Below are 14,934 nucleotides of genomic sequence, written 5' to 3'. Positions count from 1 at the left end.
TGCCTTGCATAGATCGTTCCTCTACAGTGCAAACCTTCAAGCTATCATGATCGAAAGGTTTTGCCACATTTTTATATGTTATGTACAAAAGGTAAGCTCTATATGACTCAAACTTGTAAGTTTGTAGCCGACTGTTTGTAAAGATACTGCAAAAGGATCCCCGCGTTTCTGCCCATTCATGGTATATCTTGTTCTGACTGACATGAAATCCCAATGCTCTTGCAACTCTTGCCCCTCACTTTCGGGACTTCAAACAATTTCTTCGTCCTCCATCTCTCTCCTGGCATAGAGTTTTTTATGTACATTTGAGTCTGTCAACAGACCTTTTTGTCCTTGGAACTTTTTAAACTGTGTTCTTGAACATAATTTACTTCTCGGAGCAAGCTAAACTGTTCCTATCTTGAACCGTGCTTCTCTGATGTTCGTCTGAGCAATCCACAGACTGAAAGTTAGATGGAAGATTCGATAATATGTTGATACAATGTATGACTCTAGGAGAGCTCAGAATCTAAGACATGTTCGGATTTAGTTCTCCGTATTCTTGGATTCATTGCCATCAGCTGGCTTTCTGAACCCAATCTCAGACTAACACTGCGGCAAGGGGTCATCTGTGGAGGTCTGGAACGTCCTTTTGGTGTTCCTGTGTAACCGAAAGAATGATTGCATCAGTGCACTGTTGCGTAAAAGAATTAATTCTGTTTTCTGATTGACACAGCATCTTATTAAAACAATGTCTGAAAATTGCACTACTCCAACAAGTTTTAAAGTTTAAATTTGTGTATAAAATATAATGAGGCATAAATGAGTTGTATGATTACGGCAACCTGGTAGTCTGTTGGATTTCACATCCGACGATTTCTTCAGGAATGGAAGTTTCTTTTTCACACTATCAGGCGAAGATAAACTCTTCCCTTCAGGTGTTGTTGAGAACGGATCATCTGCAGGGACCACAATTTCATCGCCACAGATTGAAGCTCCGTCACTTCCGGATTCTGAAGTATCCTTCAGGCTTGAAGACGTTCTTTCTCTCTCTGCGATCCTGTAAACGAACATTTGGAATGGGATTTGTGATATTGGTGATGGTTCAGAACTCCCCCAAGAAGGAATCTTTCTCAGAAGCCCAGACTCAATCTCACAGTAATCTACCATAGGAACAGGCGGGTCTAGCTGGTTGTTGTAATCAGGATTCATCGCAAGGAACCGTTTAATGTAGCGAAGAATCCTACAAATGGATGAGAAACTTGGCCGTTGATTGGGGTCACTATGCCAACATTTCTTTGTGAGGTTGGTCACATATCTCAGAGAATAGAACGGAAACAGCGGCCTCTCCCCCGCCCTTATGTTTCGGCTCATCTTGTCCCCTTGAAGATGACTATCCTCAAAAGGGACTTTCCCTGTCAGGAGTTCAAAGCAAACCATTCCAAAGCTATACATATCGGACTTTTCTGTGTACTTTTTCTCAGTACTTTTTCCTTGTTCTTGCTCTTCTAGAACTTCCGGCGCATACCAGATGAAAGACAGGCTTCCACTATGATTTGAAGGGTTTTTGTGGTGGGAGATATTGACATAAGCTAAACCAAAACCTGAAACCTTGGCTTGCAAGTAACCTTCTGTGGAGATGCCTCTTGGTTTAACAAGTATGTTAGAAGGATCCAAATCTCCGTGGTAGATTTTCTTTGAGTGGAGATATTCCATTCCTCTTGCAATTTGAAGCATCAGATCAATAGCAACAGGAAGAGAAAATGGAAGACGTTTTCGGGGGCCACAGATCTCTTTGATGTAGCTGCAGAGGTCTCTACTCATCAGTTCCATTATGAGAAAACACTCTTTCTTTTCTTCATCCGTAAAGCCACAAGGGAAGAGCACAATGTTCGGGTGGGAAAGTGATAACAACAAAGAAATCTCCGGCAACAAGGGTTCAATTTCCCCAAAGAAATGTCTTGAGGCAAAGGTTTCACCCAACCATACGATCTCCTTGTACTGACTTCCAGCCCCAAGGCGCCGCCTCACCTGGTAGTCCTTAGATCCCACCAGAACTGAACTAGGTAAGAGCTTCCCTTTCAAATTTTGCGACTCTGATCCGTCTGCGCTTTTGAAAAGATCTATGAGTCGTTTCCCATACTTTGTTGAACCCGAAAGTTTCTTTCCGCTGATTTTATGCAGAAGGGTCCATCTATCTTCATTTCCTGCTGATTCAAACCTATTGCAAAAGTCTTGAGTAATCAAATACTGCTTCCCAAATCTCCACTTGAAAAGTTTCCAATCTCTGTAGTCTTGTTTGTACTTGTCTGCGAACATGGTTTTCTTCCTCTGTATTTCATCCTGATCCAACCCCGATATTTCTCCAGCAATGTCGATTGCTTCGATGACGATCGGCATGCAGGCAAGTAGGTTGTGGATGTGAAACTCTACGCAATCGGAATTCTGATAGAGTGTGATGGCCTTAGCCCACCAATCCTTGGTATCCAAGCATTGTCGAATGTAGGCTTCTGCATCTTTGAATATCCTGTGGAGCTCCCTCAGAGGCTGCTCGAGAACCCTCCATTTCATGTGCTTCTCATCAAACCGAAGATTATGTCTCATCTCCTCCGCTATTGATTCATATGCTGAGCTGAAGATATCGAGCATAAAAAAGCATTGCCGCTGATTGATTTGGATGTTGTCTTGGAACACCATTAAAGCCTTTAAGCTGCCTACATCCTCCCCAATCCTTCGGAATTGCTCCATTTTAGGACTCGACCGCGAAGATCTTGAAATGAAACCAAATTTGTTAACACAGAAAGAAGAGAACGAAAACAATGACAATGAGGTTCCGAGTGACTAACCAGGGAAGCAATAATGAAAAGGAAAATGTGAACCCCCTGGCATGCAAATGGATTTTCTTGCAGCGCAAGCAACCCGAAAAATGTGGCTTCTTCAAGAACAAAACTGCGAATAAGGATGTCGAAGACGATGAGGGTTTCTGCCAAATCTTCTCGATGAAACAGCAGAATCAAACATACCCATATAGGTTTTCTCAGCAACCAATCGAATTGAAAGCTGGGCACATCCCAACTTGAATTATTCCTCCAGACAAATCCGGCTTGTAGTTAAAAGCGTACAAAGCACGTGGAATATAGTTAAAACCACTCAAAAAAGGGGTTAAAAATAGTACCCCAGAGAGAAAACTTGAATCGAGCAGAGCAAAGCAGTAAGAAAACAATGGGATTTTCCTGGAAAATATTGGATTTGGTTAGAAACTGACGAATTTTGGGAACACTAACCAACATTGTGTTGGTTGATGACACTAGTTTTGTTTGTGCGCAGTTGTCCTTCCAAGTGTTCCCGCCAGCTTCGATGTCGCCTTTTGCTCAATTTAGGAAGTCCGTTAACCGTTCTAACTGAATTCCTTTTTAAATAAAATAAAATAAAATAAGGGTTGGTTTCAAATTGGTCTAACAATTTTTTTTTTTAACAAACGATATTATCAACATCTAACGGGAAGGGGTGGGATTAGCCTCACAATGGGTTAGCAATAATGTGGTTCAAATTCGCCACTTGGTCTAACCTTTTAAAACATTTCAAATAACAACTTTTTTTTTTAACGACAAATAACTACTTATATAAATGGAATCAGTTAGGTTCACTAGCGTTTACCAATGATATGGACAAATATTAAAGCGTGTTTTAACTCTCAAGTCATTTATGGAGCTTTGACTTTCCAAATCGATGCATTTTAGCTAATCAAATTTACAGTTTAACTTGGCTAAAATTGGTCAATTTAAGGGACTAGATCTTAAGACAACAATTAGTGAAAGCCAATTTGGTCCCTGGAAATGAAAATCGATAGAAGTAGTCATTGAGTTTGTCCACTGTAAATCATTTTAGTATTTTCATGAAAAATCTGTCAATATCCATGTTAAATTGTCACGTGAACAACCACGTGACCCCCTTTTAAGGGTATTTTGTCTAATGAATTCTTCTAGTTAACGAGGATATTAACAGACTTTTCATGGAAGGTCCAAAATGATTTTCGGTGGACAAACTCAGAGACTACTTCTATCGATTTTCATTGTAAGAACTAAAGTGCGTGGTTATGCCAACCTCATGGATTATTTTGGCTAAAAAGCCAACCAATTTTAGTATTTGTCCACCTCATCGTGTAATTCTAGTATCATCATCATTTAATGTTGGTAAAGTCCCCAGTGACCAACAGATATCTAATTTTTAAAATGTAGGTAGTTATTTGGAATACTCTAAAAGGTTGAGACTGATTTGGAATCACCCCAAAAAGGTCGGGTAGTTTTCCATACCTTTTTTTAGTACATACAATATTATCTTATTGACACCCCCTGACCAAAATCAAGGCGTGTTGCCCATCACGTGAGGGTGACGTAGCCATGTGCGCAGTGCGGAAATGATATTGATAAAAAGAAATGCGAGTAATTAAGAACCAAGCTAACTAATTTACACTAAGCAAATATAAGTGCTAAACTCGATATTTAAGTGTGATACACCATAATCAGAGCATAGGTAACCTAAGTGTAGTCCAGCAGGACAAGTACTAATTATACAATATCAGAGGTGATCCTACATTAGTGATAATTTGTCAGAACCGTCGTCAATTCCTCCTAAGCCACCAACAAGCTCTCTTACCTAAAACCTGGAGGGGCGCAAAACAGAAAATGTGTGTGGGCAAAAACAAAGCTTTTCAAAACCATTTCAATTATCAAAGGTAGTAACCCCTTGCCGTAAAACCTATATAATTTCCCAGAATTTAGAATACATATCTATATCACAACCATGTTCAGAATAGCAAAATCCACAGGTATACCATGCCAAAAATCTCAGCATAATGAATTAGGTAAACTAGGTGAAGTAAGTCAATGACAAGTAACATATCAGCTGAAGTCACCTAACATGACCTGTATGGCTGAATTTATAGCTCATACATTCAGTCGAAGTCACCTAATGTGACTTGTACGGCTCAACCAGTAGCTTAACAAGTATGCTTGTACACGAGTTGAAACCTCCTAAAATGGTCTGTACGACATGACTGGGTGTAAATAAATACGTTCAAGTGCTATGATCACGTGAAGACTGTGCAACTGATTGCGGGTCACCTACGAGCTAGAACCACCTATAGTGGTCTGTACGACAGGACTGTGCACCTAACTTGGATCCAAGGTAAGTGTATGGTGGGGGGGGTGAACATCACGTAAATGATTGTGCCCTGACCACGAGTGGGAGCACTAACACCGGGGTGTAGGTTAGGAGCTATAGATACCTCAGCATAATCATGCAACTCACATCCACAATCTATAAACTCACCTGGAACTTACCAGAGCGTCTGCAGCGTCAAACATAAATATGTGCAACTACTAAATGCATATTCTAAATATAAAACATTTGGCATGGCATTTTAAAACACAAGTCCCTTTAAACACGTTTTCTAGGAAAAATACCAAGCATATATATATGTACTGAAAACCAAAAGCCCACTCACTGATATGTGGAAGGGTCGTAGCCCCCGAGTCTCGCTTGACTGCGATCGTCCTCTGGAAAAGTCTCGCCTATATGCGAAACAACTATTTTAACATTATTTTTAAGCACATATACAAAACTAGGTAATAACTTCTTATATGTTGCTCAATTGGGGCATTTGAATATACCATCGTGACCTACTCAACCCCACGAACATCCTCATATTTTTAGAAAAAATTTCTAAGTTCCCACGTGCCCTAAGTTACGGAATATTCCGTTAAATAACAGCATATTCCGTCTAAAAACTAACAGTGTTACCATACGCCTTTAGCATATTCCGTCAAAGTTGATGGAATATTCTCCTTCGTCTCCGATGGTTCGTCTGATTCCAGCGCTGGTAGCCGCTACACTCGCCGATTTCTGGAAAAACTTCAAACTTCAATAACTTACTCAATTCTCAACCAAAATTCATAAAATTGGTACCAATGTGAAGCTCAGGACAAAAAGAACATATCCTTACCACTTTTAGGTCCTAAAACCAACGAAATTTGGCCGGAAAAATCTTGATAGTCCAGCCACCCCTGCAACTCGACAAAATCGAGTGTCCCGACGTCCAAAACCTTCCAAAATTCTTCTATGAGCTTCGCAAAGAAGTTTTAAGACTCCCTAGGACCCTAAAACTCAACGAAACATCCGCGATCACGACAGAGTAATAGCGCACCTCATCGGAGCTCCCTGGTTCTTGAGTTTTCGAAGTCCTCATGTCTAACCAAAGCTATAGTTCGACTCCTGAGCTTGAAAGAAGCACGAGATAAGATCCACAACCTCGATCTATGAGTGATGAAGTGGTTTGAGAGAGTGACCGTACGGGTTGTACGGAAAATGGAAGAAAATCCGAGAGGGAGAGGGAGAGAGAGAGAGAGAGAGGTCAATGGGTGTGTATGTGGTCCAAGGTTAGCCAACCAAACAAAATAAACAAAAAAAATCTTAAGTTCTAATTGGGTCCAACTACTTAGGAAGAAAAATGAATTGGTCCACATCCTAAGCTCTTTCATACAACACACTCAACGTTCAAGGGCATAAAAGTCATTTCCACGCTATTAAGGACAAAATATATTATAATTCGGGACAGGTTGTCACACTTATACTAAAGGGTGGAGGAGTGGGTTGAGCCTCAAAATGGGCTAGCCATAATACTTTGGTTCAAATTTGCCTTTGGCAAAAATCAAACCTAAGGCCTCTCATTTACAAGTAAGGTGAAATATCACTAAATCGTAGTACCAAGTGGCTTTTGTTCTTAACCCTAAAATAAAATAAATGTTGTTACTTCTAATTGTAAGCTTAACCAATTTTGTTGCTTTGAATTATTGAAGAGTAAAGCCTAGTTGTCGCTCTCGTTCAAAGGCGGATTTGAAAGGACCATCAGAAACAATATTACAGGAGTAATCCTATACTTAACAACTATTTGTACTATCATTTGCACTATTTCTTAAATAAAGGTAGGGCCCGCCATAGCTCAATCGATTTTGATTATTTTCCTATTGTTATCGAAACTCATCATTCATTGAAGTTGAATTTTAGACCTCTCACTTACAAGTGAAAAAAAAAATAATAATATCACTAGATCATAACACTAAGTAACACAAATCAAATATGATTTTGAGTAATAGAAATCTTTTAGCGCCACTTGGCTTTATTCTATTAATATTCATATTCACTTGTAAATAACAAAGTTGATTCTATGAGTGTATTTGAAAATACTTTTAAAATGATTCAAAACGCTTTTGAAAGTGCTTGTGGAATCAATATTTAGTAAAAATGCAAGTGAATATTGGAAAAAACACTTGAAGTACTTTTTGTAAGAAGCATATGTTTGGAAGTCTTTTTAAAATGATTGAAAGTGATTTTAGCAAAAATGTTTTTGGATTCTAAAAATACTTAAAGTGCTTCTTGCAAGATTCACTGCATTTGTACTTTTTCAAGATTTACCTGCATTTTATTAGGGATTAATTCCAAAAACATTTTCACAAAAAATGTTTTTGGCCATTTTAAAAGAACTTCTAAACGAGCTATGTAACTAGTGTTTCTCCAAAATGCACTTCAAGTGTTTTTCAAACCCAAAAACACTTTTATCAAAATTGCCTTCAGTCATTTTAAAAGAGAGCTACTAGACCCACCCCATAATCCTATTTCCCCACCCCACCTTATATTACCACCCCTCAAAAAAGTTAAAAAAAATTAAAACTCTCTTTCTCCACCCACCTATATTCCTAAAATGTCCTTTACATATTCTACTATTTTGCAGAAATTGAAAGAAATAAACTAAAAAAAGCACTCAACCCAACTACCACCTAACCCCTTACAACACAACGCAATTCGACGGCAACCTCTCGATCTTCATTTTTTCAAACAAGTCCAAAGCCTCATTCTCAAAGAAAGTGCAGAAATCATTGCATTCCAAGTACACATTTTTTTAACTACCATTTGCTGGAACACGTATCCAGCGCTATCCAAACAACCAGTCTTCCTGTAATGATCCACCAACTCAGTCCCAAAAAATGCATTCAATTCAATCTCATTCCAAATAACATGCCTATGGATTTGCTTTCTCCAATAAATAGATCCCAACCCATCCAAATTAGCACAAGATGAAAGCACACTAACATAAGTAACTTCATTTGGCTTTCACAAAACAACCCAGATGGGGAAAACAATTAGAAAGAAAAAAAAAAATCAGATGGGGAAGAAAAAAAAAAAAGGAGGATAATATTGTGAGGGAAAGAGGATGAAAAGGAGTTGAGAGAGCAAAGTAAGAACAGTAAAAATCAAATATTGCACTTTGAACAACTTCTTGTCCTTATTCATCATTTTGTTAAGAGGTAAACTTGTAAATAAAAATTTTATTAAAATATAGGTGGGAAAATAAGACAAAGAGTGGGGATATCAGCATTATTTTAAAAACTCAATGTACTCCTACGAAAAAAAAATTTAAAGAAAATAAAAACAGGTTATTTTAGGAATTTCAGTTGACCAAAAAAATTGCCACCGGAACAAAATTAAATTGAAAATGAATTGCCAACGAAAGGCGCGACCGTGAAGTAGCGAACAGTTGATAACACTCTCCTGAGAAACCCTAGTCTTCCCGAGAAAGTGAGGGAAAATGCCGCGAGAGATCATCACGTTGCAGGTGGGACAATGCGGTAACCAGATCGGAATGGAGTTCTGGAAGCAGCTCTGCCTGGAGCACGGCATCAGCAAGGAAGGCATTCTCGAGGACTTTGCCACTCAGGTCCCACTCCCACTCCCACTCCCACTCTCTTACTCTCTTTTCCTCTCTGCGTCTTTCCTACATGTTTTCTTTCCGAGAAAATGCTGGTCTTGGAAAGAAAGAAATGGAATTTTGAAGTTGAGGAAACGAAGCCAAATTTCAGTATAAGTGTGATTTTGGTCCGTTATCAGTGATGAAATTAATGAATTTAATTTCGCCTATATTCTATGGTTTTGAATGTGTGCAAGCTCTCCAGGAATTGCTAAGAAAATATTGGTGGAAAAAAAATCAAATTTCTAATTGTTTAGGACAATTGAAGCTCAATTAGGGAGTAAATTTGTTTCCAGATGAAGAATTACTATGAGAATTTGAGTCTAATTGAGATTATATGGTAAGGGTACATGTCCTGACTAAGTCGTATTGATTTCGATCACTACGATAAATATTGGGTGTTGCTATACACACACCCATTTTTACCTCCCACACATGCCTTTTTACCACCTAAATGTTGATTAAGAAACGATGGGAAATTGATGGACGTTAATTTTGGACTATTAGACATGACAATTTGGATAGCCATGAGGAATTATGCATTGGCTATGTGAATTGTGATGGTAAGGGTCATTAGGCAGTAGGCACTGTAGAAACTTTATCAACTGCTGGTCAGAAGATACCCTTCGGTCCTGCCTTTGACATTGATATCTGTAATTATATTTTGAAATTGAAATGCCGCAGGGAGGTGACCGGAAGGATGTGTTTTTCTACCAAGCTGATGATCAGCAGTACATACCACGAGCTTTGTTGATTGATCTGGAGCCCAGAGTGATTAATGGGATTCAAAACAGTGAATACAGGAATTTATACAATCATGAAAACATCTTTGTTTCAGAACATGGTGGTGGTGCAGGAAATAATTGGGCCAGTGGATATGATCAGGTTTGTCTGCAGTCAGACTCAGGTGTTTACTTACAATCTCTGCAGTTACTTTCGAGTATCTCTAATAGTAATTTTGTGGTAATAAAGCTTTATGCTTCACTTCCATATAAATGCACTGAAATAGTTGTAAATGCTGATCAGGGAAAGGGTGTCGAAGAGGCTATAATGGACATGATTGATAGAGAAGCAGATGGGAGTGATAGTCTTGAAGGATTTGTTCTGTGCCATTCAATTGCTGGAGGAACAGGCTCAGGTTTCTTTGCATTTTTTAAAACCGTACCCAATGTTTTTATTTTCCTTTCATGGTTTATTTAACATGTTTTCCCAAATTTCTTCCTACTTAGAACAATCCTGGGTCATTTGTATTAATTTTAACATTTGATTGTCCTGCCTATTTCAGACGTCATAAAATTTAGGCTGGGGGCTACGTAACACCACCTTCACTTAGTAGGAATGTGATGAATCATTAATCTAATTAGTTGCTACCCTCAGTATGTCCAAGTCCATTGGGGCAAAATCTTGCTTCAATGACTGTGGCGTGCTTCGCAGTATAACGCTACACTTTCTTGTTCACGACTGCTTAAGTGCTTTATTGCTTGGGAAAATTCTTTAATCCACTCAAAATATACGATGCAGGTATGGGTTCCTATCTGTTGGAGACATTGAATGATAGATACAGCAAAAAACTGGTGCAGACATACAGTGTCTTTCCTAACCAGATGGAAACAAGTGATGTGGTGGTCCAGCCGTATAACTCACTTTTGACGCTTAAGCGACTGACGCTTAATGCAGACTGTGTTGTGGTCCTTGACAACACTGCATTGAACAGAATTGCTGTTGAGCGCCTTCATCTAACAAATCCCACCTTTGCCCAAACAAATTCTTTGGTTTCTACTGTAATGTCTGCCAGTACAACTACTCTGAGGTATCCAGGGTACATGAACAATGACTTGGTTGGTCTGCTTGCGTCTTTAATTCCAACACCAAGATGTCATTTTCTAATGACAGGATATACACCGCTCACAGTTGAGTGCCAGGTAATCGATGACGCATGCTAGTTTATAAATATATATATATGTCTCTGTTTGTATTTATGGATTCATCCAAGCACTTGTGTGTGTGAGGGCACATGCTTGAGCAAGTGTCTAAATAGAGGGGGAATTGATAGAGAGAAATGTCGGAGATGATCTGGCATCTCATGTCACAAACTTTAAATCTTTATTTTTAGTTTGTTTTATGCTTCTAAACTAGCAATTTAGCTTTCTAATGCATGTATATCTCCTCTTGGCAGGCTAATGTGATTCGCAAAACCACTGTACTTGATGTTATGAGAAGACTTCTGCAGGTTAAAGTCTGACCTTTTTTTTATTTTAAAAAAGCAGAATCAGCAATTCTCTGACGTTGGTCTTTCTTTGCAGACGAAAAACATCATGGTTTCCTCGTATGCTCGAACGAAAGAAGCTAGTCAAGCAAAATACATTTCAATTTTAAACATCATCCAAGGAGAAATGGAACCTACTCAGGTTGTTAGATAACCATATTAATAGTGCGACGTGCAAGGCAATCTTACAGTTTTATATTGATGAAAATAAGCAATACTTATTCAATAATCATATTTTACATTCAGAAAGTTGAATGGAATTGATGTAAAATGATTATCCTATATAACTGTTAGTCTTGGCCCTATTTTCTTAACTTTTAGTATTGTCTTGAAGTATTTTGGAAATGAATTCTTTCTGACCATTGGATGTTAAGCACCTCGGTTCCTCCTCTAATATTTTCTTCTGCTTTTAAAGTGGTTTATTTGTGCCTGTTTCTCTGCAATCAGGTTCATGAAAGTTTGCAGAGGATACGTGAAAGAAAGCTTGTTAACTTTATTGAATGGGGCCCCGCAAGCATTCAGGTGTTTCTATGAAGTAAAATAAATTAAATGAGATGAATCTAGTTATTTTAAAACTGTCTGGATATCTAATCTTTCACTTCCTTCTTTTCTGTGTAGGTTGCTTTGTCTAGAAAATCTCCATATGTGCAGACTGCCCATAGGGTGGGGATCTAATTCTTATCATAGCTTCTCTCTATTGTCCCATTTTTATATTATCTGATCGACAATTTTGGATCTGGACTCATATGTTTTTATTAAAAGTAATGACCTATTTTTTATAATGGATCTGTTTATGTTTCTTCTTTTTAGGTCAGTGGTCTTATGCTGGCAAGCCATACTAGTATTCGCCACCTCTTCAGTAAGTGTCTGAGCCAGTACTCTTTGTTACGGAAGAAGCAAGCCTTTCTTGACAACTATCGGAAGTTTCCAATGTTTGCTGTAAGTTGCCAGCCCTACAACCGTCAGTTTTACTTCCAGATGTGGTTTGCATATTGACCTGCTTCAGTAATATTGTCATATGCATACTCCATGTAGTCAGCTAATTTGTGAAGAAGCGTGCTTTTTCTTTCGTTCTTTCCTTTTTGTTCGTTGGCATCAATGGTGATAGATGAAAAACCTTTTCTGGAGTTCCAACTTTATGGAATATCTGTAATATTTGGGTCTCATAACCATGACATGAAACGTGGACAGGACAATGATCTTTCGGAGTTTGACGAATCAAGAGAAATACTTGAGAGTTTGGTTGATGAATATAAGGCCTGTGAGTCCCCAGATTACATCAAATGGGGAATGGAGGTAATTTTCAGGATTTACTAACTTTACCCCTACCTCATTTGCTTTTTAATTTAACCAGCGAATGATTTTCTTTTCCAGGATCCAGACCAAGTTCTTACAGGAGAGGGCAATGCATCAGGAACAGTCGACCTGAAATTGGCAGCATGAACAAATCAGGTAAGCTACAACTAACTGGTCTAGTGAGTAAACTCATCTGATGATTTGAGAATAATGTCACGTGTGATCTTTCGGATTATTGAGTTTTGAGTCCGTCATTTATTCGCCACATCTCTGTCTTTTACTTTCTATTCAAATGAACTAAAAGCTGCCTTTAATATTCGCGTATCTTCATCCGATTACACAGGATTGAAATAGACTGTTGCAGTTCAAGTGCGGGTGCCAGAAAGTACATTTGGAGGGAGCATTGTACAGTATGGATTACATTTTGTGTCTGGAGTGAATTGGTTTGTAAAACTATAATGTATTATTTTTGTGGTTGTTTCGTTTTTGCTTGGTCTGCCTGGAAATGTTGGAAATCTAGGTCACCAATTTTGTAGCTGTATTACTAGATTACTCTCTTCCATAATTTCTACCGTTCTCAAGCCGAAACCACCGTCTGCTTGGAGTACAGTTCCATTGACCATTGTATAGCCTTGTAAGAGGAGAAAATCTGTCATATTACCGATCTTGTATAATAACGAGTCTGTCGCTCTTATCAAGTGATTGAGTTGCGTGATAAGAGAGATACATCATAGCGCTTCAGTTGTGAGTCTTGGGCTAATTAAGATTTAAGTAGTTTTTCGAAAGCTCAAACTTTGTGAGATGAAGATGTTTTTGTGTGTGTGTGTTTTTTTTTTTTTCTTTTTTTTTTTCTCTTTCGTGTTTTGATTTTTTTTATTAGGTCAGATGTACTAAAGAACGCGAGTGAGTGAGTCAATGTGAGAGCGTTGGGCTCGGCCTGACAATAAAAAGAATGAACCAAACTCAGCTTGACGGACTAAGAAAATACACAAGTCCAACGTTGTAGAGTAGAACGTTTGATAATATTATATCAATATAGAGAAGATTAGAATGGCCCATCTTCAAGGATGACACAAACTGAGAAGTAATCTAATTTTTTTTGTCGTTTTTTCTGTGCGATTCCTAAGCTTTGAAATTGATACGGCATTATTGGAGTCAATTTTTTGGAAGTAAAATTTTTAGTAAGAATGATGAAGAACGTACATAGAATAGGCATGCCAAATGTAATAAGGTCAGAGATGCTAAAAAATACCATAACATCACAATTACAAACTCAACATGAATACAAGTTCGAAGTACAATTATGCTAGAGTAGAAATACAAATATAAAACAACTTTGAGGTACAATTTGAATCACTCTTAAAGTGGTATTCGAGATAGTCTACCGAATATTTGCATTTGGTTTTGTAATTTTTCCAAATTAGTCGTACTATTGTACTATAATATGCAGTTAGGATTCTCAAAGAGGTGTCTTCGTAAGCTGAATTCTTTTATTATAATTTATAACTTAGAAAGAAGAGTTATTTCCCCAATTAAGTTTGCTAAAGAATCATGTGCAAATAACTTTTACGATAGAACCACAAAGTTTGAAATCTCGGGGATAGCAAGATCGACAATATTTATTTAAAAATGCAAAACTCCTAGAATATCAAAAGAAAAAACATCATTAAATTCTAGTTTCACCCTTGAAGACCAAACATAAATTGAAATTTCAAAAATTTCACATCATGCTGCAACCATTAGGGTTCTCTTCGTCAAAGATAGAACTGTAGTGTTGTCGGGGAGGAGGGTAGCCAAATCTACCATGCATCTTTGCCTCTTCTGAACCATATGTCGTCTCACCACCCATCCGACCCGGCAGATGATTATGCATGGTGCCCACAGGTGCCCGTTGCTCCTCTTGGCCCTTGTTTTTTCTCTCTTCAATTTCTTTGCCTTTATTCTTCTCTTCCTTTTTTTCACTGCCTTCATTCTTCTTCGGCTTTTTCTCAATCACAGGCGCTACGTCTTTGTTATCATTGTTGTTGTTACTGGGATTAGGAAGTTTGACGTCGGTAGAGTTTGAACTCCAACCTTTGTCCTCGTGAACTGCTTCTATAAGCTTTGGAATTTTGTTAATCGTTTTAAGCTTCTTGAAGAGTATGGCCGTATCGATGTTGCCCGTCACGATCACTATTGCGTTTCCTTTATCTAGTTGTGGATCAATGGTGGTACGGGTAGCATGCTTGCGGTCGATTTTCTCAAATAATTTGTTTATCTGCTTGATACAGCCTGTAGAACAGATATTGACTAGGAGGACACAACGTGGAGGGATCTCCATGACTTGTTGCTTCTTACTCATCTTTCTTTGGTTGCGTGAAGGGGAGAGGGAGAGAGAACGCAAGAATGTTTCTTTGTTTCTTGGAGTGTTGAAATCGTTGAGAATATGACTGAAAGCTTTAACCAATACACCCTTTAAATAGTAAACAGAAATCAACGAAACATGAAGATTATATTTGAACGGGAAACATAATTAAGATCGTAATTACAAATAGAAAAGGGGAATTGACCAATATTAGACTAGGAAAGTATCTTAAGATGATAACTTAGA

General features: G+C 38.1%; 3 protein-coding genes and 1 non-coding gene across 4 annotated transcripts; 2 read left to right on the top strand and 2 right to left on the bottom strand.

Annotated features, from left to right (window-relative positions):
* Nucleotides 1-491: 491 nt before the first annotated feature.
* Nucleotides 492-2,727, bottom strand: LOC137733587 (uncharacterized). Its single transcript, XM_068472722.1, has 2 exons — nucleotides 825-2,727; nucleotides 492-640 (listed from the first exon to the last, which is right to left on the bottom strand). Exons 1-2 carry the CDS (start codon nucleotides 2,725-2,727, stop codon nucleotides 492-494), a joined length of 2,052 nt encoding a protein of 683 aa, XP_068328823.1.
* Nucleotides 2,728-8,557: 5,830 nt separating this feature from the next.
* Nucleotides 8,558-13,075, top strand: LOC137735224 (tubulin gamma-1 chain-like). Its single transcript, XM_068474633.1, has 12 exons — nucleotides 8,558-8,752; nucleotides 9,467-9,667; nucleotides 9,809-9,920; nucleotides 10,304-10,704; nucleotides 10,959-11,012; nucleotides 11,086-11,190; nucleotides 11,496-11,570; nucleotides 11,667-11,711; nucleotides 11,859-11,987; nucleotides 12,240-12,344; nucleotides 12,423-12,500; nucleotides 12,688-13,075. The coding sequence occupies exons 1-11, from the start codon at nucleotides 8,624-8,626 to the stop codon at nucleotides 12,489-12,491; spliced, it is 1,425 nt and encodes a 474-aa protein (XP_068330734.1). The 5' UTR covers nucleotides 8,558-8,623; the 3' UTR covers nucleotides 12,492-12,500; nucleotides 12,688-13,075.
* A 268-nt stretch (nucleotides 13,076-13,343) lies between these two features.
* Nucleotides 13,344-13,443, top strand: LOC137735795 (U6 spliceosomal RNA). Its single transcript, XR_011068701.1, has one exon. It is a non-coding gene; the product is annotated as a U6 spliceosomal RNA (small nuclear RNA).
* Nucleotides 13,444-14,064: 621 nt separating this feature from the next.
* On the bottom strand, nucleotides 14,065-14,685 carry LOC137734342 (heavy metal-associated isoprenylated plant protein 5-like). The gene has a single exon (XM_068473624.1). It carries the CDS (start codon nucleotides 14,683-14,685, stop codon nucleotides 14,065-14,067), a length of 621 nt encoding a protein of 206 aa, XP_068329725.1.
* Between the last annotated feature and the right edge of the window lie 249 nt (nucleotides 14,686-14,934).

This window comes from Pyrus communis, chromosome 5 (assembly GCF_963583255.1).
Source record: "Pyrus communis chromosome 5, drPyrComm1.1, whole genome shotgun sequence".
Lineage (NCBI taxonomy): Eukaryota > Viridiplantae > Streptophyta > Magnoliopsida > Rosales > Rosaceae > Pyrus > Pyrus communis.
The sequence above is the reverse complement of the archived record's forward strand: the minus strand, read 5'-3'. Positions and strand labels throughout refer to the sequence as shown.

Excerpts from the sequence above, each read along its gene's own strand:
- LOC137734342 (XM_068473624.1), bottom strand. The coding sequence starts at position 14,685 with ATGAGTAAGAAGCAACAAGTCATGGAGATCCCTCCACGTTGTGTCCTC.
- LOC137735224 (XM_068474633.1), top strand. The coding sequence starts at position 8,624 with ATGCCGCGAGAGATCATCACGTTGCAGGTGGGACAATGCGGTAACCAG. Across the intron at positions 11,988-12,239 it reads GGAAGTTTCCAATGTTTGCT|GACAATGATCTTTCGGAGTT; the intron begins GTAAGTTGCCAG and ends AAACGTGGACAG. Across the intron at positions 12,345-12,422 it reads ACATCAAATGGGGAATGGAG|GATCCAGACCAAGTTCTTAC; the intron begins GTAATTTTCAGG and ends TTTCTTTTCCAG.
- LOC137733587 (XM_068472722.1), bottom strand. The coding sequence starts at position 2,727 with ATGGAGCAATTCCGAAGGATTGGGGAGGATGTAGGCAGCTTAAAGGCT. Across the intron at positions 641-824 it reads GAAATCCAACAGACTACCAG|GAACACCAAAAGGACGTTCC; the intron begins GTTGCCGTAATC and ends TCGGTTACACAG.